Source organism: Acinonyx jubatus, chromosome X (assembly GCF_027475565.1).
Source record: "Acinonyx jubatus isolate Ajub_Pintada_27869175 chromosome X, VMU_Ajub_asm_v1.0, whole genome shotgun sequence".
NCBI lineage: Eukaryota > Metazoa > Chordata > Mammalia > Carnivora > Felidae > Acinonyx > Acinonyx jubatus.
The window spans coordinates 18047411-18071386 of record NC_069389.1 but is presented as its reverse complement, the minus strand read 5'-3'; the positions used below and the strand labels follow the sequence as shown (position 1 = coordinate 18071386).

Below are 23976 nucleotides of genomic sequence, written 5' to 3'. Positions count from 1 at the left end.
TCTGTGGGATCAGTTGTTACTTTTAGAAGAGTTTGCTAATCATGATACTTTCCTGTTCCATTAAAAAAAAGCCTTAATATTCAGGTTGTTCTATAGACATTAAACAGAAAACCATCCAAAAATTTCCTTAAAAAGAACAGGCCGAAGTCTAAAAATACTTTTAAATAAATAAGGTCCTACCACTGCCATAAAAATAATCATAGGGAACAAAACTCAGAGGCAAGTAACTACAATTTGTCCATGGCTTATGTATATTTAGAAGGACAATTTTAAAATAGTATTAATTATTAAACAGAATTTTGTGATTTCTTACCCTAGTTTAATCACTCTAGTCCATTTATTTAATGGAAAACACAGGTAATGGGACAAAATTTTACTTTTCTCTGTGACACAAGTTAAGTGTTTGGGGAGACAGAAGGGCCAGCATGTTATTCCCAAATGATGGATGGGAAAAGAGCTGAAGAGATTATGGAACTTGGCAAGGCCACATGGTTCAAATCATTAGGCTCCTACTTCAATGTTACTTTCATTGGTCTCAATAAGAATGCCGGTGATTCAACAGAAACAGTACAGGGAAGGAGGAGGGGACTGTAAGAACTAAAGGTGGGAGGAGAAGCAGTGAGTAAATACATTATGACAGTTTACTTATCATACAGCTGTGAAAATAATGCTAGTTAAGGCTCTGGAAGACCAGGACAAGAGAATAAGTCATGGTAAAGGTCAGTATACAAAATTATTTGTAAGCATCAATTTCAGCAATACAAAACTAGAAAGAAAACAACACACTGAAACAGAAGTACGCATTATTATGTGCCAGCACAAATATCATGGGTGCTTTTTCATTCCTTTTCTCTATTTCCCAAATTGTCTACCACGTGATAATACTTTGATAATTTCAAATATTTCAGGAGGCCCTTCAATGAAAGGGAAAAAAAACTATGAAACCCAGCAACCACTGGGAAATTTTCACTTGCAGAGATAGCAGCAACAACAACGAATGCACATAAACATTGTAAAGCCACCTATACTCTTCAAAAATAATGTTTAAACTCTGAAAGAGACACTAATTGTTTCAAAAGCCTCTTGTCCTGTTACTGGTGAAAACATAGGTCAAGCTGATAATGATTTTCAATCAATTACATCTGACTTTTCAACTGAGTGATCTTTGGGAAACTATTTGGGGCTCTCATGTCATTTCCTAGGAACAGCCATCCAGATCCGAAAATTCAGGGGAATGTGAATTTCTCTTCTTGGAAATCCTATCCTGGATGCCAAGCATCAAGTATCACAGACTTAAGGGATAAAGAGATAAAGCTATTACCACACCTCAAGGGTGAGGAACATGTAGGAAGGGCAGAACAAGGAAATGTGATCAGCTTCCCTGTAGGATAAGTACATGTTGATAAGACACTACACAAGCCAATAGGATGTACAGATTCTACAACACTTAAGTTAAATCCATGTAAAGATACTCAGATATATCCAAGTGTCTGTAAGAAAGGTTTTATGCTAGGCATCCATAGAATTTTCTAAAACCTTAATGAAATTCAGATTTCATACTTACATTTTCCCTTAGTTATGCCACAGTAATATGCAAGATTGCTGCATTTAGATGGCTTTGTCCATAAGTGTTATGTGTGTATACATACGTACATACATACATAGAGATAATGTTCAAAATGTTGAACTTACATATATGGTATACTGTGGATGATGGAGTTCCCAAAAGCAGCCACATATGGGTGACTCTCAGGATCGCCAGCTAGCACATCAGCCAGGAACCACATGGAACCAGATACCCTGTAGCCTCCACTGGGGGAAAGAGGAGGTCATGGCCTGCTCTTGCCAGGGGAATACTCAAGATGGAGGCCAGTGTGTGGGAGTTAAGGAAGGCTAGCTGGAAGGTTAGCAGACACCAGGGCACTGCCCTCCAGTGGCAATTCTTGGTTCTTCAGGGCCATGGTGGCCAGAGGTAACTTGCAAGAACTCAGGACAATGTTTTGTTTCTTTACCTACTGTATAGAATTATTTACACCCTGTTTTTCTGGAGCATGTCACCTAAATATCACCTCACTCTTGCATAGCAGCAGTAGCACTCTCTGTCACTAACACACACACACACACACACACACACACACACACACACACATGCTCCACTGGCTAGAGAAGACCAAGACCCACCCCCAGAGAATATTGTGTGGGTTCACACATCTGTATATCTCTATATGTGTGTTTATATGTTTATGCATGTATGTGTTTATCACTCACCAGAAACACTGATCTCCTCTGAAAAAATTACCTAGATCCAATTCTCCTAAGTAAATAGAGGCCAGCTGGGACTCTGACTTTAGCCCTTACTCTAATTCTCCATTGGCTTTCACAAGAATGAGTGAAACGCCTAGTGGGGCCGACTATTTACCTACTGTGTCTCAGCTTATTCTGTTCTATAATGCTGGGGCTGGGAATCTGAAAACTCTATTTCCCAGGCCCGAGTGCCAGTTGGCTTCCTGCCAATAGGAGGCACTGGGGGAAATCAGCAGGTGGCAGGAGGTGAAAAGCTGCTGTGTTTGTTCTCTTTCATTCTCTCTCCTGTTTCTTATGATGATGCTGGAAGAATATTCAGCCCCTCTTCCTATTAATTCCCCTCACTCTGAAATGCCTAGTGTGGTTGTGGCTTTCCTGGCTAATAGGCTAATGCGCCAACCCTTCCACAACTGACGCCAACTTGCTCTTGAGTCTGTTTTCATCAAGGATCAATGAAAGAACACTTTGTGAGGCTAATTTGAAAATGGACCTACACCTACATGTTTAAGCTAACTAGTAGGTTTTCCCGCATGCTACTCAGGATTCACACAAAGGGCATCTCCTGCTCTTTGCAAAGACTAAATTACGAGCGGTGTTCAGAAATACTTTGCTGGGTATCTCAGTTTACCTTGTCAACTCACAGAGGGAAAAATTTTTTTCCTCTAAATCTTTACATTTGCCTCTAAGTTCTTTTCCATTTGCTCTTACCTCCACATGAGCCCAACTTCAGACTTCAACCTTTCTCCTTGATTTTCATCTGATCCATTACCTAATCTCTATGCTCTTTCCTTTTGCCTTTCTGCCTGATGAATCGTATCTTTGCTTGCGTCAAATGAAGTAAGCTGTTTTTCATTTCCAACAGCCTCTCAACACTCAGAGCTTGTATTACCAAAAATTTCTCACAGGCCCTAGAGTAGCCCTTACCTACATGTTTCCCAGATCTGAAAACACAGCCTCACTGTACACCAGCTATTACCTCAGTGACACTATTACTATCACACCTAGCATCCTTTACCTAGTTTCAGGTTGGGGGTTATTCATTTCTTCTATCCATTTCTGAACACAGACGTATTTTTATTTCACTATCTGGATGTTTTCTCACTGCCCATTTTTTAAACTGTTAGCATCTCTTGAGTTCAACTGTGTCTACTCCGGCAATGAGTCAGACGAAAGCCATTTCTTGACAAAAGCGCTTAACATCTTGGTGTCTAATGGCTTCAGTTCAGACCCTAGAGAAACAAGGAAACATACCGAACAGTGCATCCTGTCTGGCGTCTGGATTCAGTGCAAGCACTCACTGCATTCGGTGAGTACTTACATTTTGGGCACTCACCTTAGACAACAGCAGACTGCCAACAAAAGTTGATCAACTCAATATGGACAGTGGGCCCTTGATGCTATCTTATTTGCTTAAAGCTTGAGACTGTTCCATCTGTATAGCCTTTTAAATCAATTTGAGGCACCTGGATACCGCACGAGTCAATTCATAATGAATTTTCCACACCAAAATAACCTGTCATAACTACATATTAAAGATGTCCTAACTAACACTTATATTGTGCTTACTGTGTGCCAGGGTAGGTTTTAAATATTCTAAATATGTTAACTTACCTGATCTTCACAGCAGCCGTGTAAGGGAGGGATTATTACTGTCATCGCCATTTTAATATGAGCAATCTGAGGCACAGAGAGGTTATATAAGCTACCCTAGGCCACACAGCTAGTAAATGGCAGACCAGGGATTTAACTCCAGGCACTTTGATTCCAGGGCCTGTGTTCCTAACCACTACACCAAAATGCCTCTCACACCGTCTCATCTACATCTTTGACTTGGAATAGTTGCCAGTCTCACTCAGGCTCTCTTCCTAAGGAGTTTTGTGCCCTGGTGATGCTCTTCTCAGCAGTGACAGTTATCATTCTGACCCACAAAGTAATAGCTACCCCTCACAGGGAACCTACTTATGCAGCAGAACATTATGCAAGGTGCTTTTACATTTGTATACTTGTCCTTGGAATGTGAGTTCCACTTGCCTTTCCCCCGCTCCCAGAGGCGGCTCCAAGGACACGGCCTTGAGATAGTGATGAGGTGTTGAGAACACCTACACAGTATACATGACTGAACCTAGTTATAGCCTCTATATAAACTTTTAAGATTTGGCGAGCAGGTGCAGGGATGCACTCGTCTTGCCTCCCTAGTATGTAAGCCCCTTGGCTTATTAAACTACCACCTACCAACCTGGAGTGGCCTGCCTCTTCCTTCACTCCCCACCCGCTGAGCATGGGGCCTGGTTTCGGATTACCCCAGGAAGCTTCTGAGAAGCTTGCAAACCCACAGCCAATAACCAAAGGGAAGCTAACCAAAGCTGCACAAGATCAAACAACTAATAAGTAGAAAAGGCAGAATCACTCCAAGGCCTGTGCTCTTAACCCCTAGACAATATGACACCCCCCATATTCTTCCCTCTTCCCAACCAGCTCTGGGAAGGAGCTCCCATTGATTCTTCAAACCCACAACTCTTCCTCCAGTGCAGGTGCCTGACCAGGACCTTGCAGAGCTTTCTGGGCCCAGATGTCAGTCCAGGCTCGGATTCCCCATAGAACACTGAGGAAATCACTGAACATCTTTGAGGCTCTACGTCCTTTTCTGCAAAATGGGGATAAACACCATCTACTTCATAGGATCACTGTGGAGTTTAAAATATAATGTACAGGAATGTGTCAGGTGGAGCAATATTTTTAATTATCATAGTAATAGTGAGACCATTCAGCATCAAAACAATGTATAAGACAGGCTGAAGCATATGTATTTTCCTGCATAGCAACTGGATCAATATGCTTTGGAAGGCCACATCTTGGAGCCCAATGGGGAAACTTTATCATTAAAGCTTTCTCTCACTTCTGAATAAGCTTATAAAAGTCTGATGTTCATCTACAAAGCTAGGACTTCTTCTAGATATGTGACTTGTCAAACTACAATTTCAGGAAAGACCTGTACCTCAGAACCTTACTTATTTAACAAACTAAAAAACTACTTTTTCAAGAAAATCTAGTAAGTGGTAAAAATAGGGGGTTTTGTGAGGAAGAAAAGTTCTTTATCAGAACTATTTATAGGAAAGGAAGTAACACTGGTTGTGATTAGAAAGCCCTGTGGTGAATATATTTACTGGAAAATACATGTCCCAAAATATCAGAAAATAAAAGAATTATTACTATTCCTCCATCAATAGCTTACTGCACATATACAGTCCAACTCACAATAAATTATGGAGTCATATGTATGTGCACTTAATCTGCCACAACACTCATGAAGTTTAATGAAGTTAACTCCCAGCAGGCAGATTTATTACTCGTCATTTAATAGGAGTGAAGCACATAAAGAATGTTTAACAACAAACATCATGCATTTTACATTAGAACATGCCCACTAATTATAAAATACTCAATTTGCTTAATTCTTTCCTTTATGATCAAATTAGACCAAATCCAGGTCCATTTGCTTTATGGTACCCACTCAGCTAAGCATTCTTTCTGACACTTCCTTTAATTTGAATCTGCTCTAAATCTTGTGATACGCCTGGCATATTAAGGCTCATATCTAGCCAAGGAATGAATCAAAAGTTGGTGCTTTCTGGCACTACCTGGTTTAAGTGCTTGGGACTTGGGTTAGTTGAAAGGCACAAGGCCAGTAAAACTTGCCAAAAAAACAAAAACACAGTATATTTAGCACTTACTGCTTTGAGGTCTTCATTAACATAAGTATCATTCATTATAAACTCAGGATAGCCAACTTTTGCCAAAACAGCTCTTGCCTATAAAAATGAAAGAAAAAAATGATGTCAGAGTCTCAGCACTCAAATCATTAATAATCACACAACGTAGGAATGCAACTTTCATCTGAAAACTCTCTTTACTGAGTATCTACTACACTATATACAACCCATTGTGAAATGCAGAAAAAAAAAATCTACTTTTTTTTTAATTCAGTCCCTACCCTCAATATGTTAACAGTACAGTGAATGTAACAAACAAATATATAGTAAGAATAAAATACAGGTTTTAAAACAAAGAAAATATTGTTATCAAAGTCCAGAGCAGAGACTAATTCCTCATGGGAAAAAGGTTTAATGTAGGTGACCGAACTGATCCTTAGAGAATGGTTGGGACTTCAAAATGCAGAAGTGAGATGAAGAACATTCCAGGAGAGCAAACAAAAGGGGCAAAGACAGGGCCCAGGAAAGAAGATCATGGCACAGAGAGGGGGGGCGTAGCTTGCTGTAGCTGGACTAGAAAGTACTAGGAGGGGAGAGCAGTAACCAATGCAGGAAAACTGGTTTGGGCCAGTTCACAGGGATTCCTGAATGCCATGCGAAGAGTCTGTATTTTATTTTATAGACAGGAGAGGACAGGGGCGCCTAGGCGGCTCAGTTGATGAGGTGTCCGACTTTGGCTCAGTTCACAATCTCACGGTTCGTGAGTTCGAGCCCTACGTCAGGGAGCCTGTTTGGGATTCTCTCTCTCCCTCTCTCTCTCTGCCCCTCCCCTGCTCACGCTCTGTCTCTCTTTCTCTCTCAAAAGTAAATAAAACATTTTTTTTAAAAAAGTCAATAGATAGGAGAGAACTAAATATTTTTAGCAGGAGTAAAACAAGAGGAATCACCCTTCAGCAAGATTACCATGCAACACTGAGAATGATGCTGGCCAGAATGCCAGAAAGATTGGAGGTAGAGGGTCCAAACTAACGTAAGATGCGTCACAACCATCCCTTTGATAGACATACTAGTTACTCCCTGTGTTCTGCAGCATAAAGAGAATGAATAGAGGAAAAATCACCTTGGGCCCATACAAGGAACTTGCATATTAGGGACTGGCAAACTATGGGCCAAATCTAGTGTCCCCTCTCTTCCCCACCCCACCTCCATCTGTTTTTATAAAGTTTTATTGGAACACAACCACACCCACTCATTTACACATAATCTGTGGCTGCTTTTGCAATATGGAGGCAGAGTTGAGTAGCTGGAACAGAAACTCTGTGGCCCACAAAACCTCAAACATTTACTATCCAGCCCTTTGTAGAAAAGGTTTGCCAACTCTTGCTCTAGAGAAACTTTACAATCCCATGTGAAAATATGTCTCTCTCCTCTCCCCAGATTCTAGATTTCATAAAAACCAAAGAGTGGCTTACTCAAAGAGAAATTAGGGATTTACCCAGATCCCCCTGGGATCCCTTTTATTGCTTCTCCACATCCCTCCCCAGCATCTAATGTTCTTTTTCTTTTCGTGGCCAGCACATCAGATCTTAGAAGGCCTGCCCTAGGGCTACTGGAGCCCCTGGCCTGTACTCAAACAGTTCTTTCCTGGGAGTTCATCTACCTTCGGATCCCATCCCCACCCCCACCTACCCCAGCAGCCTTCAGCCAATGCCTGGCTGTAGCAGGAGTAGGAAAGCCCCGCTATTTTGCCTCAATTTGGGATAAACTGTGAGGTCTAATTTGCACTCCAGAGTTCCCCTGGACAATCAGGCTGTTTGAGACTTCCCTAAAATCACACCCTTGGCTGTCTCTCACCCTTCTCTGGCTGGCTTCCCCTATTCCTTTGCTGGTTTCTCTTGGGAGCACTTGCAGAATAAATCCTAAATCACTTGCACCCAAATCCTCATCTCCAGCTTTGTCTCCAGAAGACCCAACACTAGACACCAGGCAACCCCAAACACACTGGTTTTATTTGAGCACAGCAAAACCAGTGACCTTTGCATATTGCTCTTGCTAATGAGTTTTTTACCTTTAGTCCCTTTCAATTTTCCTCACCCAAGAAATAAACAGAATAACATAATACATTTTCCTTATCTTCCTTGAGATAATTCAAATATTAAATATCAGTAGAAACTTGAAACTCAAAGACTCAGAAAGGATTTTACAAGTGCCATAGGACACAGTCATAATGGATTTTGTCGTTCCAGCCTCAAATATAGCACAGACCAAATTCCACCTTCAAAAACCTGTGAGTTACACTGAAAGCCTGATGTAATCTAGAGAACAGATAACTAGAGGTTACAACTCTCCCCCAACGCCACACAATGCCTCCTATGCCTATAAATTCCCTTGTTTCAAGACTGTTGTAGTAGTGTTTCCCTGATTGCATTTAAGTCCTCGTTGCATTTTATGAGCTCGCCACTAGTCACTTGTGTAGCATAGAGCAAATAAAGAGCTCCAGATAGTTTCCCCAAAAGTGAAGTGATATATAAGCTGGGTCATCCACAATCGTTTTCTGAACACTGGTCTTCCTGGAGCATGCTGATGAATTATGCATTGTTTTTCAAACCTCGCGTTCTGGGACCCCCACTGCACTATGGAGCTTCACAGAATATATTACCTTCTACACTGTACATGCAGGTCATTGAATCCTTTTTTATTATTTATTTAGCAATACCAAGACTTGAAGAGAGCCAGAAGAGAGCTACAAAGAATCTGTAATTCATCTCCCAAGGACATATAGATAGAATAAGATAATAAGACTAGTAGCAACATTGCCAACAGCTGAACAGAGTGCTCTTCTTTCCAAAATGTGCCCTTTATGTATGCCTCCATTCAAACTCCAATGGTCCCTCTGTCAGACAGTCTGTTGTTAGTTCCACATCATCCCACCCTGCCCCATTCTACATTCTTCTCCGAGAAGCTTCAGAAGTCCATCTCCAGAAATCCCATGGGGCATGGCTCCACGTTAGAATCTGTCAATGAGAACAACTTATAGGACATTGCAAAGGTAGAAGGAGACACTATTCACTTCATTGGGAGCTATGGGCAGACACAGAGCCATCTGCAGATGGCAGAGGGAGCGCTGTGCCAGCAGCTTCCAGGCAGTCTCCTGAGAAGACCCCTTCTGTGTGAGGGCAGCAGTTCACTGAGAGATTGTGGCCTTTGCTCTCCAGCCTTCCCAACAGTTGCAGAAGCCTCCAATTCCCTGTATTATACATCTTCTTTCTTGATACACTTTGAAGGGCATTCATGTTCCCGCATGAACTCTGATACACACTTTAAGGCAAATAGTGATTACATCACCTTTTTACTTTTCATGAATGAGATAAATGAATACCAACAGCTTGATGACTTGCTCAAGGGCAAAGTATGGTGAGACAGGCTTGAAATTAGTTACCCCATGGGTTGGTGACACAGACAAGAAGGAAAGGCAAGTCCCAATGCAAATACTGAGAGAATGGTGGTATAAATAGGTAACAGACTGCATATTATGTTCCACAAGGAATATTTCCTAGGCTGATTGTGACTGATCAAAAACTCCAGAGTTTTCTGTAACCACTGCATGCATTTGCATTCCTTATTCAGACAAAGTTCTGGAAAGGGACTGCTGCATGTGACAACCAAACGTCCTTCCTCAATGGAGTAGGCTCAAGCCACTGCTGATCTTCACCACCTCTGTGACCTTGTGCAAAGTTCTTACTTTTCAGAAGCAAGTACTTCCTGTTGTCTACTGAATATCCATTCTACTTTCCTTCTCTTAGTATCAGACTCCAATTCTGTTCAGGATGACAAAAGAACAAACAAAAAAATAGCTGTATCACCTAGTTTCCTTTGCAGCTAGAATTGGCTATAGAAAGAGATTCTGGCTAATGGCTGTGTTCCACTTCCAGGAGTCCATTTTTAAAAAGGACAGATTTGGCTGGTTTGTGTTTTCTTCCTTTGGTCCAGGGTTTCTAGATCTCAGCTCTATTGACATTTTTGAGCCAGATAATTGTTGTGGAAGGTGTCCAGTAGACTGTAGGATGTTTAGCAGTGTTGTCAGCTTCTTCTATGCACTAGATGCCAGTATAAACACCCAACCCCAAGTCTGGACAACCGAAATTGTCTCCAGTTATTTCCAAAAATTCCCTAGGGGAAAAACTGCCCTGAAGTGAGAACCACTGCTTTAGCTTTTCCTCTTCTTTCCTATAATGCCAATTCAATGCCAGAAGTAGAGTAGCCATCTTGTAATCACAAGGCATGAAACGTGAAGAAGATCTACATGCTAAAGATGCTGGAATGATAGGTTGATGGCATCTGGAGCCCAGCATATCAGCCCTGAACTTCCTACCTTTCTCCTCCATGACATAAGGAAAGTAAACCCCTTATTTGTTTAAGGCATGGTATACCATGTTTTCCATTAGCTGCAGCTGAATGTAACCCTAATATGCTCTCCTTTTCCTCAGATGCAGTCTGAGAAAAATATAGGGCCTACTTCAGAGGGTTGTCTGCAAGGATTCAGAATGACACATCCTGTAAAGCACTTTTTTATGCCTTGGTCCTGAGTAGACGATGAATAAATGCTAACTGCAGGTTACACACGGAAAGTAGAAACGTGACTTCTTCCAGGGATTTAGAGTAATTGTTGTGTGCTTATTTAGAGGGTCCTTCAGGTAAGGCCAGACCAGATCACACTCTTAACCAAATGCCTGAACTCCCCTGAGGAAGACTGTCACTCTCTTTAATCAGAGGTCCAGTTTCAGAGGGCCATGCAAAGTGGGGAGAGAGAAAGGCTGGTGAAGCAAGCCGGTAGTCAACGCGGAGACAGATGTGCCCGTGAGATTCTTGGAGCATGGTGGAAGATTTTCCAAGCAAAGCCAAACTCTATGCATGAGCCAGGAGAACCCAGACTATTCACACTTCCAAAAAAGTCTGGGGACTCCTTTGAGGGCCACTGTTCACACACCTTAGAAAATGGACACAAGCAACACTATGAAAGCTAATTCTAGAAAAGATCAAAGAAAAAGGTTGCCTTTCGTATTTGCCATACTGGTTTCTGCCTCCCTCTCCTTTCTGTCTCCTGTATCCATTCCTCCCAACATCTAGCAGGTCCTGGGGGTGTTCATACCACTTGCTCCCTGACCATACCCAAACTGGCCTCTCCTTGGCAATGCACTGGCTCCAAAGTCATCTCCCCTTCCCTCACCATCCATCAAAACTGTTATTCCCTCAAGGCAGCTAATCCATTAGCTGTCACTGAGGCCTCAAACTAATGTTTAATAAAATGTGAGTGACTAATAGCAATCTAATGTATTAACCCTGAAGAAAGATCTGTATTTAAAATAGTACTTCATTAACCAAAGGGATAAATCCAATTATAAAGGAGGCTTTTATAGCTAAGAGAACCTTCTTTCTGCTACTACTCAAATTAAACCAATGGCCTATTCCATGTAATCACCATTGTGTTCCCCACATGCAACACAATGGCAGGCACACAACAAGTGATAGACGCACACACAATAAATGTTGATTCATATAATGAGTAATTTGGTTGATAAACCACTCTGACCAATGTCAACAACAGTATCAGAAAATATGAAAGGTTACAGTCTGCCACATGACATTTAAGGCTGCTAATATCAAGGCACATTTCCATATTAACTGATCTTACCATAGGAGGAAAAAAGTAGGGGAAAAAGAGACTTTGTCAGAACCAAGGGAACTTTCTGGAAAATGGAGCAATGTTTAAAATCCATTGGAATTGATTCCTGAGGACAACCAAAACTGTCTTAATATAAGCTATTCCAATCAATCAACAAATAACTTATTGATAAAGTACTCCAAGGCCAGGATTTTCCTTGGCTAACGAAACATAAAAATATATAAATGATCCATGGTCTCACTGTATTTGTATAATGGAACTGAGGAAAAATATTCTATGACAACTTGCCATTACTGCTACTACAAAGTAACAGCACTGACTTAATTTTCTGAACCTCTCAGTTTCTCATGTGTAAAATGTGGGTAATTTTACTTCTAATACAAATACAGTAAAACAGAGAGTTGAAAAGAAGTATTTGAATAATAAAGGAGTTGGGAAAAGAAAAGTTGAATCACCTAGATCAAGGGCGAGCAAACTTTTTCCGTAAATGATCAGATAGTAAATATTCTCAGTTTTGCCAGCCATATGGTCTTTATTGCAACTACTCCACTCTGCTATTGTACCTAGGAAAGCAGCTGTAGATGACACACAGATGAACGGCTGTGTCTGTGTTCCACTAAAATTTGAATCTCATATAACTTTTATGTATCATGATATATTCTTATTTTGATTTCTTTAAACCATTTGAAAATGTTAAATCCATTCTTAACTTGTAGACCATACAGAAATAAGCAGCATGCCAAGCACAGCTCAAGAGCCGTAGTTTGCTGGGCTGACATAGACAATTCAATAAGAGTGGAATGTTCATCGAGTCACCTCAATTGGTGGCACGGGGCCTAGTACACAGTAAGTGCTCAACAATGCCCGCCCAAGTGATTCACACTGAACAGTGTTGCGGGCGGGGGGGGGGGGGGGTATGTGCATCTGCATGCATTTTTAGCTACTTTTTATTTTGTTTTGCTCTTTGCTATTACTAACATGCACATACGACAAATCTTAATTGCTTAGGAGTTTATTCCTTGCCCTAAAGTCTTAGGGCTAGAGCTCTAAAAAATTACAATTAATCCTGTGGAGACAACAGAGAGTTCATAAAGTGAGGATTATTCCATTGAGAGAGAGAGAATAACTATCTCAGATGAACTCAGAAAAACAATAAACATCAGAAATTTAAAACACAATGTGATTTAAACACGTAAGTCACCCCTCCTTCCCAGCATTTTCCACAAGGTACACTACAACGTGACAGTGCTGGTGGGAAAAACAGAAACAAACGTAATTCTGCTTTACTTGGCTGTGACAATGAAACACTGTCTAATTTTGACACAGATGACCAAACTGATTTAAAACTGGTCAGGAGGGGTGCTTTACTCCTGAATTTTCAAAGCCACTTAGTATTAAGCTGATTGGCAGAAAGCAAGATGGAAAGCTCATTTGTTTTAATCCCCACCGACTTGGCTGTTTTGGAGAGTCAGGTAAATTCTCAAACATCTTGCATGTATTACATCAAAGGGATCGCTTTAATCACTTAATTAAACAGCTTTGTGTTTCTGCTTCCTAGTTAAGTCTCTTAGCACATTTTTTTTCTTTTTTATAAATTTAACCAACTTAAAAAAAAAAGGAACGCGATGATCAATTGCCCTTTTACAAACAATTTATAGCACGATTTTTTTAAGCTTGCAATGGCTTTGAAAGCTTCAGTCAGGGGGCACCTGGGTGGCTCAGTCGGCTGAGTGTCTGACTTCGGCCCAGGTCATGATCTCACGGTTCGTGGTTCGAGCCCCGCGTCGGGCTCTGTGCTGACACCTTGGAGCCTGGATCCTGCTTTGGATTCTGTGTCTCCCTCTCTCTCTGCCCCTAACGCACTTGCATTCTGTCTCTGTATCTCTCAAAAATAAATAAACATTCAAAAAAAAAAAAAAGAAAGCTTCAGTCAGGCTTAACCACACTGAGGCCTCATTCTCTCTGATGAGTTCTGTAATAACGATTAAACATCAATCAAAATTCTGAGCTTTAAGCATCCAAAAGTTCAGGAGACCATACATGAATTACACTATCCTTCAAAACAATGGCAGTTTTCATAATACCAAACAAATGATGGACTAGTGTAGATGCCTTGGCGGAAGATATTATCCTAAACAGAGCTGACGGTATTGATGAAAATTAGCCTGGGGAACAGGCTTTAATATCCTCTGGGGCTATCTGGATCCCACAAATAATAACAATGCATTTATCTGAAAAATCAAATTTTATCTTCTCAGTAAGAATGGCACTGATTTATTAGGAGTCTTCGAAAACTTTAATTCTGCAAATTGCTTTTGGGTGTGGTTCACAGGCTCAAGCATCATGCTGGGGTGGAAGTTAAGTTCAGCGCCCCCCTAAATCAGAGGGCTTTATAGGCGCAAGTCACAGTTGTGATTTTACAAGAGCTGGAAGCCAGGAAGGCTCAGATTTCGGCTCTTCCATCCTAAACCCTGCCTGAGTCATGTCCCAGTGGAGCAGACAATACCCATTTCTCGTGAAACACAGACAACATTCTAGGAAGTATTCCACATTGCAAACCAGCTCCATCCATCCCTCCTCTTGTTTTGAAAACTCCAACTCCATGTGTCTTGGAGGTGGGCAGTTTTTCCAGTCTGAAAATGGAAAACTACACACGCACGGGTAAGCTATAGTGTAGCCAAACTGGTGCTGAACATTTCCCGGATGTCTTTGTGATGGTCCCCTCACTTGGATGAGTACTGCACCCAACAGAGTTAAAGAAACAAAAATTTGGATGTTCTTAGTAAATAAATGGAGCAGGTAACAGTGATGGAGTTAAGAACCCAAAACTATCCAAGGATTAATCCATAAAACAACATATCCCCCTGAGAGTAGATAGGGGCAATATTACCTTAAAAACAGAGGGAAGTCTCATACACTCCCTTTAAAACTGAACAGGAAGAGTGACAAGATCATACAATTTTTTAAAAAATCAGTGTCTTTTTATTACTTTCAATCACATATAGTCAATTGCTAACAAACTTTTTGCAAACACACAACAGCTGCTAAACCTTCTCAAATGAATATCCTAAGCTTCAATTAGCTAAATCCATTTGTCCAGACATAGCCAAGATGAGAAAAGCCCAAGAGCTGGAACAGTCCTATATTGTATTCAGGCTTTTATATGGGCCAAAGTCACGAAAATTTTTTCTGTCACCCACACAGGGCTCTACATCAGGTCAGCGACTACAGCCCACAGGCCAAAACCAGTCCACCACCTGTTTTTGTAAATGGTTTTACAGGAATCTGCTGAAGGGGTGCACAATATGCCACCATGGCCTAAGAATTCTTTTGAACTGGAGGTATTTGAGAATCAATAGATGCAGGAAGAGGCTTTCCCTACACTCCCCTTATTTGCTTAAAAGCAGAGCCTTCCAGAAGAATTCCACTGTCATGGAAGCTTCAAGGGAGGCTTTCTATGCCAGAGGAAATGACTCCTATAACCAGAGATGAGATTGCATAAACAGACCTCACTAAAACAAACTGTACTTTCTATTAGTTTCCCCCATATATTGCTCAATCATTTCCCACCATTTACTGCCACTTGAAATCCTAACGCATTCCCATTAAGATGGTATTTAAGCCGCAAATTTTCAATGGGGTCCTCTGAGCTACATTTGCTGTGGGCTCCCACCTACTTAAGGGAATAAACTTTGTCCTTTTTCTTGCTAATCTGTCTTTGGCAGTTTAATTCGCAGGCCCCAAACACTGGACCTCAAAGGGTAGAGGAAAACTTTTTCCTCTCCAACAATAGCCAAGCTTATTTGTCTAGTGGCCTATGTCCATTCTCAAGCTCCAGCTGCCAAGATGAGTAACCACAAAAGAGACCACAGGGCCTATAAAATATTTACTACTTGGGTCCTCGTAGAAGTAGTTTGCCAACACCTCTTCACAATAAAAGCTTCACAGATTTTTCAAAACTAATAGTAAAGATAGCAAGGGGAAGATAAGGGTCAAAGGTTAAGTTTTTGAACAGTTTCATCAAGATATAAACACGTGACTCAACATAAGGTTTCATGTTTTGTTGAGGTAACCACCTGAATTTTAAAACAGGGACAGCATAAAAATATTAACCAGAAGCAGGAATTAATACCATGGAAAAATCAATGTGCTTCTGGGGGGGAAGAAAAACTGCATGGAAATTATTAAAAATCACTTTCAAATGTCAAAATTCAAAGGGCTTAGAAACACACAAGCAACATCCAGTCCCTAACATGTAATATTTCTCAGGTAAATTTAGTCAGCTATTTAATCCTCCTTCAATTATTAAGTTACTTATTTAAATGGAAACCAAGTTAGAGATTAACTTAAAGAAACATATCCTACTCTCTCATCAACACTGCAAATGAGTGGGTCTTGTGGTCATTCTTTTTTTTTTTTAATGTTTGTTTATTTTTGAGAGAGAGAATGAAGGGGGAGGTGCAGAGAGAGGCAGGGACAGAGGATATGAAGCAGGCTCTGTGCTGACAGCAGAGAGCCCGATGCGGGGCTTGAATCCCCGAACTGTGAAGTGATGCCCTGAGCCAAAGTCGATGCTTAACCGACTGAGCCACCCAGGTGCCCCTGTGGTCATTCTTTCCATTAGGGTTTACCTGTGACATAAACAATTCTTTACTAGCCTAAAAAACTTCACCTCCCTCCCTCATAATGTGGGGGCAAAGAGCATATGAGATTACCTTGCTGAATGATTAAACGAGGCCAATGTGAATTGTCACATAGTTTTTCTACAAGAGAGGGATGCCACACAACCAACGCCCATACCTACAGCTCGCAACTTTGACACCATAGCCCTCTAGTTCAGGGCTTCTCAAAGCTTTACTTTTAGACTGGCAGTGGCAGCAGCACTTGAGAGCTTGTTAAGAATGCAAAAATTCACAGACCCACCTCAGACCTACTAAGGCAGAACGTCTCAGGACTCCACTCCAGTAACCTGCATTATAACAAACCTTACTGTGAGGCAGGGTTTCTCAACCTTGGCACTAATGACATTTGGGCCAAATGATTCTCATCTGTGGGGGTCTGTCCTGCACACTGTGGGATGTTTAGCAGAATCCCTGGTCTCAAGCTACTAGATGCCAGTAACTCTCCCCTTCCCCACGTCACAGTTGTGACCAAAACTGTCTCCAGACCTTGCCAAATGTTCCCCAGGGGTACAATGTCACTCAGCGTTAAGAAGCAGTATGGTAAGGGATTCTCCTGCATGCTCAACTTTGGGCTAGATTGCTAGATGCTCTATGTTGTGATACTTGCCAAGGCTTCTAGAATCACTTCTGAAAAGCCTGCCATGGTGGTGTCCATCCATAAGACAAGGGTTCATCCCCCCTTCATTATTGCTTAGGCATCCCACTGGTCACCACCACTCTTACAGCAACAGGAGTACTTTATGAAGAAAGCACCAGGCTCTCTTCCAACAATTTCTGACTGTTCACTGGGCATCTGCAGTTCAATCCAGTGGCCAGTGCCACCTAAATCCCAGGATGACAAGGGCAAAGAATTGATCAACCATTGGAAAATACTTTACAATGACAAGTCATAATACAAATGTACCCCAAGATCTCAGAGATGTTTAGATTAAAAGTTCTAGTAACTTTTCTCTCAGTAACTTGGCAAATCTATTTTAAGTACTTTGAAGCATCTAAAAAGCCATGTTAATACAATTACAGTTCACTGAAAAATTAGCATGCAATCCAGTTTGAAAGCTAAAATCAGTCATAACAGGGTAATATTCCATTTAATTATAAAGATTAATTCAACCTTCATTCATTTGTGCATGTGTTTGGTCTTTTCATTTTTCAAGTAACACCCGAGATTCAAATACCATCTGGTAGAGCTGCCACATGAGCGTCAGTAGCATCTATTAGAGTTGCAGATTTCACTTCAAAGTACGAATGATAAAAGGACAAGGGGAAGGAAAGAAAACACAGAGGTGGAAGCAAGAGACTCAATTAAAAATGAGGTGTTCCATCGACCTGATGGGACTATAGCCCTAAGTCTCCGTTGTCCCGTGCCATGCCACCTGCACAAATGGTCCCAAATCACAAGTCCTGCTATCCCTATTTTATTTTCTGCAACAGCCAGGCGAAGATGCAATCAGTGTTGCAAATAACAGTACCAAATCAAACTATGACATCCTCTGTGTTTTTCAAAATGTATGCTACAATTTCCTTAAAATTTGGCCAAAGTCATATGGTGATTAAGACTGACCACTTTCTTCATAACATCCATTCAATATTCAGCCTTTTTTTGAAAGACTAATAATCGCCAAACAAGTGCTGCATATTGGAAAACGTCTTTATAAATTTTTATTAAGCTATAACATACACAAAGTACACATACATTAAGTGTACAAATCAAAAACATTTTAAATGCACATGCAGGCCCCTTAGTAGATCCAAGACAAGATTTAAAACAATTGTAAGTATCCAGAAGTCTCCTTTTGTGCCCTGCCAATCAATAATCCCTATACACCCAAGATAACCATCATTCTCACCTCTATCTCCACAAATTAGTTTTGCTTGTTTTTTTAAATTAATTTATTTTAAGTAGGCTCCATGCCCAACGTGGGGACTGAACTCACAAACCCGAGATCAAGAATCACATCCTCTACTGACTGAGCCAGCCAGATGCCCCTGGTTTTGCCTGTTCTTAAACTTCAAAAAAAAAAAAGTGTGTATTCTTGGTGTCTGGCTTCTTTCACTCAACAGTACATCTGTGAAATTCATCCATGTTGTCGTGTATGGCAGGAGCTGAGATACAGAGTTTAATAAATTGCATTCCTGTCCTCAAGGAGCTCACAGTTGATCATATATGGAGAACAAAATGCAAAAGGAAGGAAGGAAAGGAGGGAGAGAGGGAGAAAGAGTGGGAGGGGATAAGGGAAAGGAAAGGGAAGGGAAAGGGAAAGGGGAGAGGGAAGGGAAAATACTACAAGAATATAGAAGATGGGATGGGAACAGATGGGAAGAGAAGCACCTTGCGAAAAGGTCGTCTTCAAAGAGGAGATCCCAGAGCCAAAATGAATTAGTAACAATAGAAATAACATTTTAAATAATAACAAATGCAATGCTCTTTGTTGAATCCCAACTATGAACCAGGTACTAGGCTAAATGCTTCATTTCTTCATCAGATATAAATTCTACCTCAACAGGTAGGTACAGAGCCTTCCCATGTCACAGCTCAGGGAGCTGAGACTCAGAAAGGGTATATAACTCTCCCCATGTCCTGAAGACATTTAAGGGCCAAAAGTAGCCTCTTAGCCCAGATTCATTTAGCCTTAACCTGACTTCAAAAGCCCATATTTTCACCATCTTTTGAGGATGAAAAATAATATTCTATTATGTAAATATTATTCATTTTTATGAATCCAAATGAACTAAATAATGTGTAATGTACGGACCACCTCTGCACCAGTAACCGTATTCAATATGCCCAGACAAATAACTTTTTCAGCTGTAAGAACGACAAGATGCATGTAGACAGAGTTTTAAGTATACCTTTGAGAAGCTTCTGGGGCACCTGGATGGCTCAGTAGGTTAAGCACACAACTCTTGGTTTTGGCTCAGGTCATAATCTCACAGTTCCTGAGATCGAGCCCTGTGTTAGGCTCTGCGCTGACAGCATGGATCCTGCTTGGGACTCTCTCTCTCTCTGTGTGTCTCTCTCTCCCCCCCTCTCTCAATAAGTAAGTAAATAAATAAATAAATATTAAAAGAAAAGAAGTCATTTCCATCCCTGGACACGTGGGTGGCCCAGTCGGTTAAGTGTCCAACTCTTGATTTCAGCTCAGATCATGATCTCACCATCATGAGATTGAGCCCAGCATCGGGATCCATGCTGAGCATGGAGCCTGCTTGGAATTTTCTGTTCCTCCCCACCCCCGGCTTGTGTATGTGTGCACATGTGCTCTCTTTCTCTCTCAAAAACTGGAATGAATGAATGAATGAAAAGAAAAGAGAGAGAGAAAGAGAGAGAGAGAGAGAGAGAAATAAAGAGAGAAAGAAAGAGAGAAAGAAAGAGAGAAAGAAAGAGAGAAAGAAAGAAAGAAAGAAAGAAAGAAAGAAAGAAAGAAAGAAAGAAAGAAAGAAAGAAAGAAAGAAAGAAATTACCTTCCCTCCCTAAAAATCATAGCATTGAGCTTTTGGTTCTGGACACCAATGTAACTAAATTTTCACTGGCAGACCAAGAGTTTGCCAAGGAGGGAGGTCAAAACATAAAAAGAAAGGCAAGAAAGTATTTCCAGTCTAGAAATATCAGGGCATCTATTTTTCAGACCAACCAAGGTAATGAGGTAAATAAGACTCCACCAATAGAATGAAAGTTGTAGGGAGTGGGTCCCCAGGGAGAGATTATCAATCTCAAGGAGATCCACTGGCAAAAACCACCCTGAGAAAAAGAGTCTAGCATGAGCATCCCTGGCCCAAGATTTCTGGCCCTTGTCCTCCCATTTCAAAAGACAAATAATATCTCTCCCTTAAGGATTTAAGTACGGTCATAATGACAAATGAGAACCAGTTTCAATTTTGAACCAATTAAACTTAAAACTTTCCTAAAGCTCAACCCTAACTAGCTTTGGGATTAGAAATACAAAAATGCACAAGCCACAGATCAAGAACATTTGAATCCTACCCCAGAAGACCTTGAGAAGGAACACAGGCCTTCTGAGCAAAGAGTCCTTGGTTCCAAATTTGGGTCCCCCAAAACTCACAATTTGGTCCTGTATCATCTGTTCTTGAGGATATATCATCAGCAACATGTAACTTTCTGCTGCCAGAATAGCCAGACCTATGAGGGTGACATATGTCAATGTGAACTGCTTGGGCCCAGGTCCCCTGTTGCTCTCCAGAGTACCAGTGGCCATCCCCTCAAACTAAAAGCTCCAGAGGTAAGTGGTGGAAGAAAGAAAAAGGAAATGCGACCCAAATCCACCACAGTTGCTTTGCCACCACAGTTCAGCCCTGGTTATTTATTCTAAGATGCCCATGGGTCACATTTTGGAACAAGTCTTAGCTCTGTTTTGATCTACCTCTGAAAAGGCAGTCTAGGGAAGGAAATCAGAAAGGCCACTTATACTCAAGGAAAAGCAATGAGCCACAGCCAAGGGACAATGTGCATTGCTTGTAAACAGCAGCCTAAATGTCATCATCAATTATTCATCATTCAACAAAGCAAATGAGTAATCTCTTATAAAACCACTTAATTCTTACTCAAGATTTGGCCCAACAAGAGAGAAAAGCAGCAAGGTGTTGGTCAAAAACTTGAGACTATGAAAGCTCTAGATCAGGTCGGCAAGCCATGGCCTGCAGGCCAAATTCCAGCTGCTGCATGTTTTTATAAATAAAGATACATACACACAGCCATATGCATTTGTTCACATATTGTCTGTGGCTGCATTCATGCTACAAGAGTAGACTTGACATGGCCTGCAAAGCCCAAAATATTTACTATCTGTTCTTCTACATGAAAAGTTTTCCAACTCCAACTCTATACTTTCAGTACTCAAAGTGTGGTCCATGATCCGAGCACATCGGCCTCACCTGGGAGTTTATTAGAAATGCAGAATCTCAGGCTCCACTCCAAACTTACTAAAAATCTGCATTGTAACAAGGTCCCTAGGAGACTGTTGTCAACATTCTAGTCTGAGCAGTACTACTCTAATAGGGCTCTGCTTCTCAAACTTGACTGCCTCATTATTATAATAGCCAAGATGTGGGAACAACCTAAGTGTCCAACAATGAATGAATGGATAAAGAAGTTGCGGTATGGCACAAAAACAGACACATAGACCAATGGAATAGAATAGAAACCCCAGAACTAGACCCACAAACGTATGGCCAACTAATCTTTGACAAAGCAGGAAAGAATATCCAATGGAAAAAAGACAGTCTCTTTAACAAATGGTGCTGGGAGAACTGGACAGCAACATGCAGAAGAATGAAACTAGACCACCTTCTTACACCATTCACAAAAATTAACTCAAAATGGATAAAGGACTTGAATGTGAGACAGGAAACCATCAAAACCTTAGAGGAGAAAGCAGGAAAAGACCTCTCTGACCTCAGCCGTAGCAATTTCTTACTTGACACATCCCCAAAGGCAAGGGAATTAAAAGCAAAAATGAACTACTGGGACCTCATGAAGATAAAAAGCTTCTGCACAGCAAAGGAAACAATCAACAAAACTAAAAGGCAACCTACGGAATGGGAAAAGATATTTGCAAATGACATGTCAGACAAAGGACTAGTATCCAAAATCTATGAAGAGCTCACCAAACTCCACACCCAAAAAACAAATAACCCGTGAAGAAATGGGCAGAAAACATGAATAGACACTTCTCTAAAGAAGACATCCAGATGGCCAACAGGCACATGAAAAGATGCTCAACGTCGCTCCTCATCAGGGAAATACAAATCAAAACCACACTCAGATATCACCTCACGCCAGTCAGAGTGGCCAAAATGAACACATCAGGAGACTATAGTTGCTGGAGAGGATGTGGAGAAACGGGAACCCTCTTGCACTGTTGGTGGGAATGCAAACTGGTGCAGCCACTCTGGAAAACAGTGTGGAGGTTCCTCAGAAAATTAAAAATAGACCTACCCTATGACCCAGCAGTAGCACTGCTAGGAATTTACCCAAGGGATACAGGAGTACTGATGCATAGGGGCACTTGTACCCCAATGTTTATAGCAGCACTCTCAACAATAGCCAAATTGTGGAAAAAGAGCCTAAATGTCCATCAACTGATGAATGAATGAAGAAATTGTGGTTTATATACACAATGGAGTACTACAGGGCAATGAGAAAGAACGAAATATGGCCCTTTGTAGCAACGTGGATGGAACTGGAGAGTGTGATGCTAAGTGAAATAAGCCATACAGAGAAAGACAGATACCATATGTTTTCACTCTTATGTGGATCCTGAGAAACTTAACAGAAACCCATGGGGGAGGGGAAGGAAAAAAAAAGAAAAAAAAGAGGTTAGAGTGGGAGAGAGCCAAAGCATAAGAGACTCTTAAAAACTGAGAACAAACTGAGGGTTGATGGGGGGTGGGAGGGAGGGGAGGGTGGGTGATGGGTATTGAGGAGGGCACCTGTTGGGATGAGCACTGGGTGTTGTATAGAAACTAATTTGACAATAAATTTCATATATTGAAAAAAAATTAAAATAGGTGAAATAAATTTGATACATAGATAACAAGTATCAAAACTAATTGGTAGGTACGTGTATGTTTATTATGTTATTCCTTATACTTAACCATGCTTTGCCATTATCATAAAAAATTAAAATACTTAACAATGGGATAAAACAATAAAAAAAGACTATTGAAATTTGTAAATATTTTTCAAGTAATTTTTTAAAAACTTCATTTTCATGCTTCTCCAAATCCATTGCCAAACTACAAAATTGAAAGTGAGTTTGCATATAGAATTATTTTAGATGTCTTCTCTACACTTAGTAGTAATGCAATGTCACAGGGCATTTTAACACAATGTATTAAATGTTTGAATTTTAAAATTACAAAAAAAAAACTTCTATTCACATTGTGGTGGGGTGCATGATGGAGTATACCCTGTCATAATAGTCTACCGTTGTCTCCCTGGAACAGGAGGCTTTGGCAAAAAAATAATGATGATAGAATACTTCAGAAGAGCTAAATTATACTAGATTCTACTGATTTATTTTCATGCTTGCTTTTCTTTTTTTCTAGCTAGATACATTATGTTTATAACATATTTCCAGATAATGGTTATTTTGAAAGGAAGAAAATTTAATTATATTAAATGCCTTTTTTAAAAAGTAATACTCAATGTAATGTACACAAAGTGGTTTCAGATAAAAGTTTATTTTTAAAACTGTATTAATATCTTAACACAGTACCTGCCAATAAATACTGATGTCAATAAATACTTCGTGCTTAAGAAAAAAAAAAAAAGAAGTTGTGGTATACATATATACATGAGAATATTATTCAGCCATAAAAAGGAATAAATCCTGTCATTTTCAACAGCATGGATGGACCTTGAGGGCATTATGCTAAGTGATGTTAAGTCAGACAGGGAAAGACAAGTATTGTATCATCTCACTTATATATGTGGGATTGAAAAAACTAAAACAACAACCAAAAAAAAAACCCCACCCAAACCCATAGAAAAAGAGATCAGATTTATAGTTACCAGAAACAGGGGGTGGGAGATGAGGAAGTAGAGGTACAAACTTCCAGTTAGAAGATAAATGAGTAC

The 23976-nt window shown here is 40.6% G+C and overlaps 1 protein-coding gene across 2 annotated transcripts in view; it reads right to left on the bottom strand.

The window, feature by feature from the left end:
* PHEX (phosphate regulating endopeptidase X-linked) overlaps positions 1-23976 on the bottom strand; it is a 223280-nt gene that overhangs the window by 63435 nt on the left and 135869 nt on the right. For both annotated transcript variants that reach the window (XM_027054518.2, XM_053202160.1), the window contains one exon: positions 6036-6113. In XM_027054518.2, coding sequence (XP_026910319.1) covers positions 6036-6113 — 78 coding nt within the window. The remainder of the gene's footprint in view (positions 1-6035; positions 6114-23976) is intronic.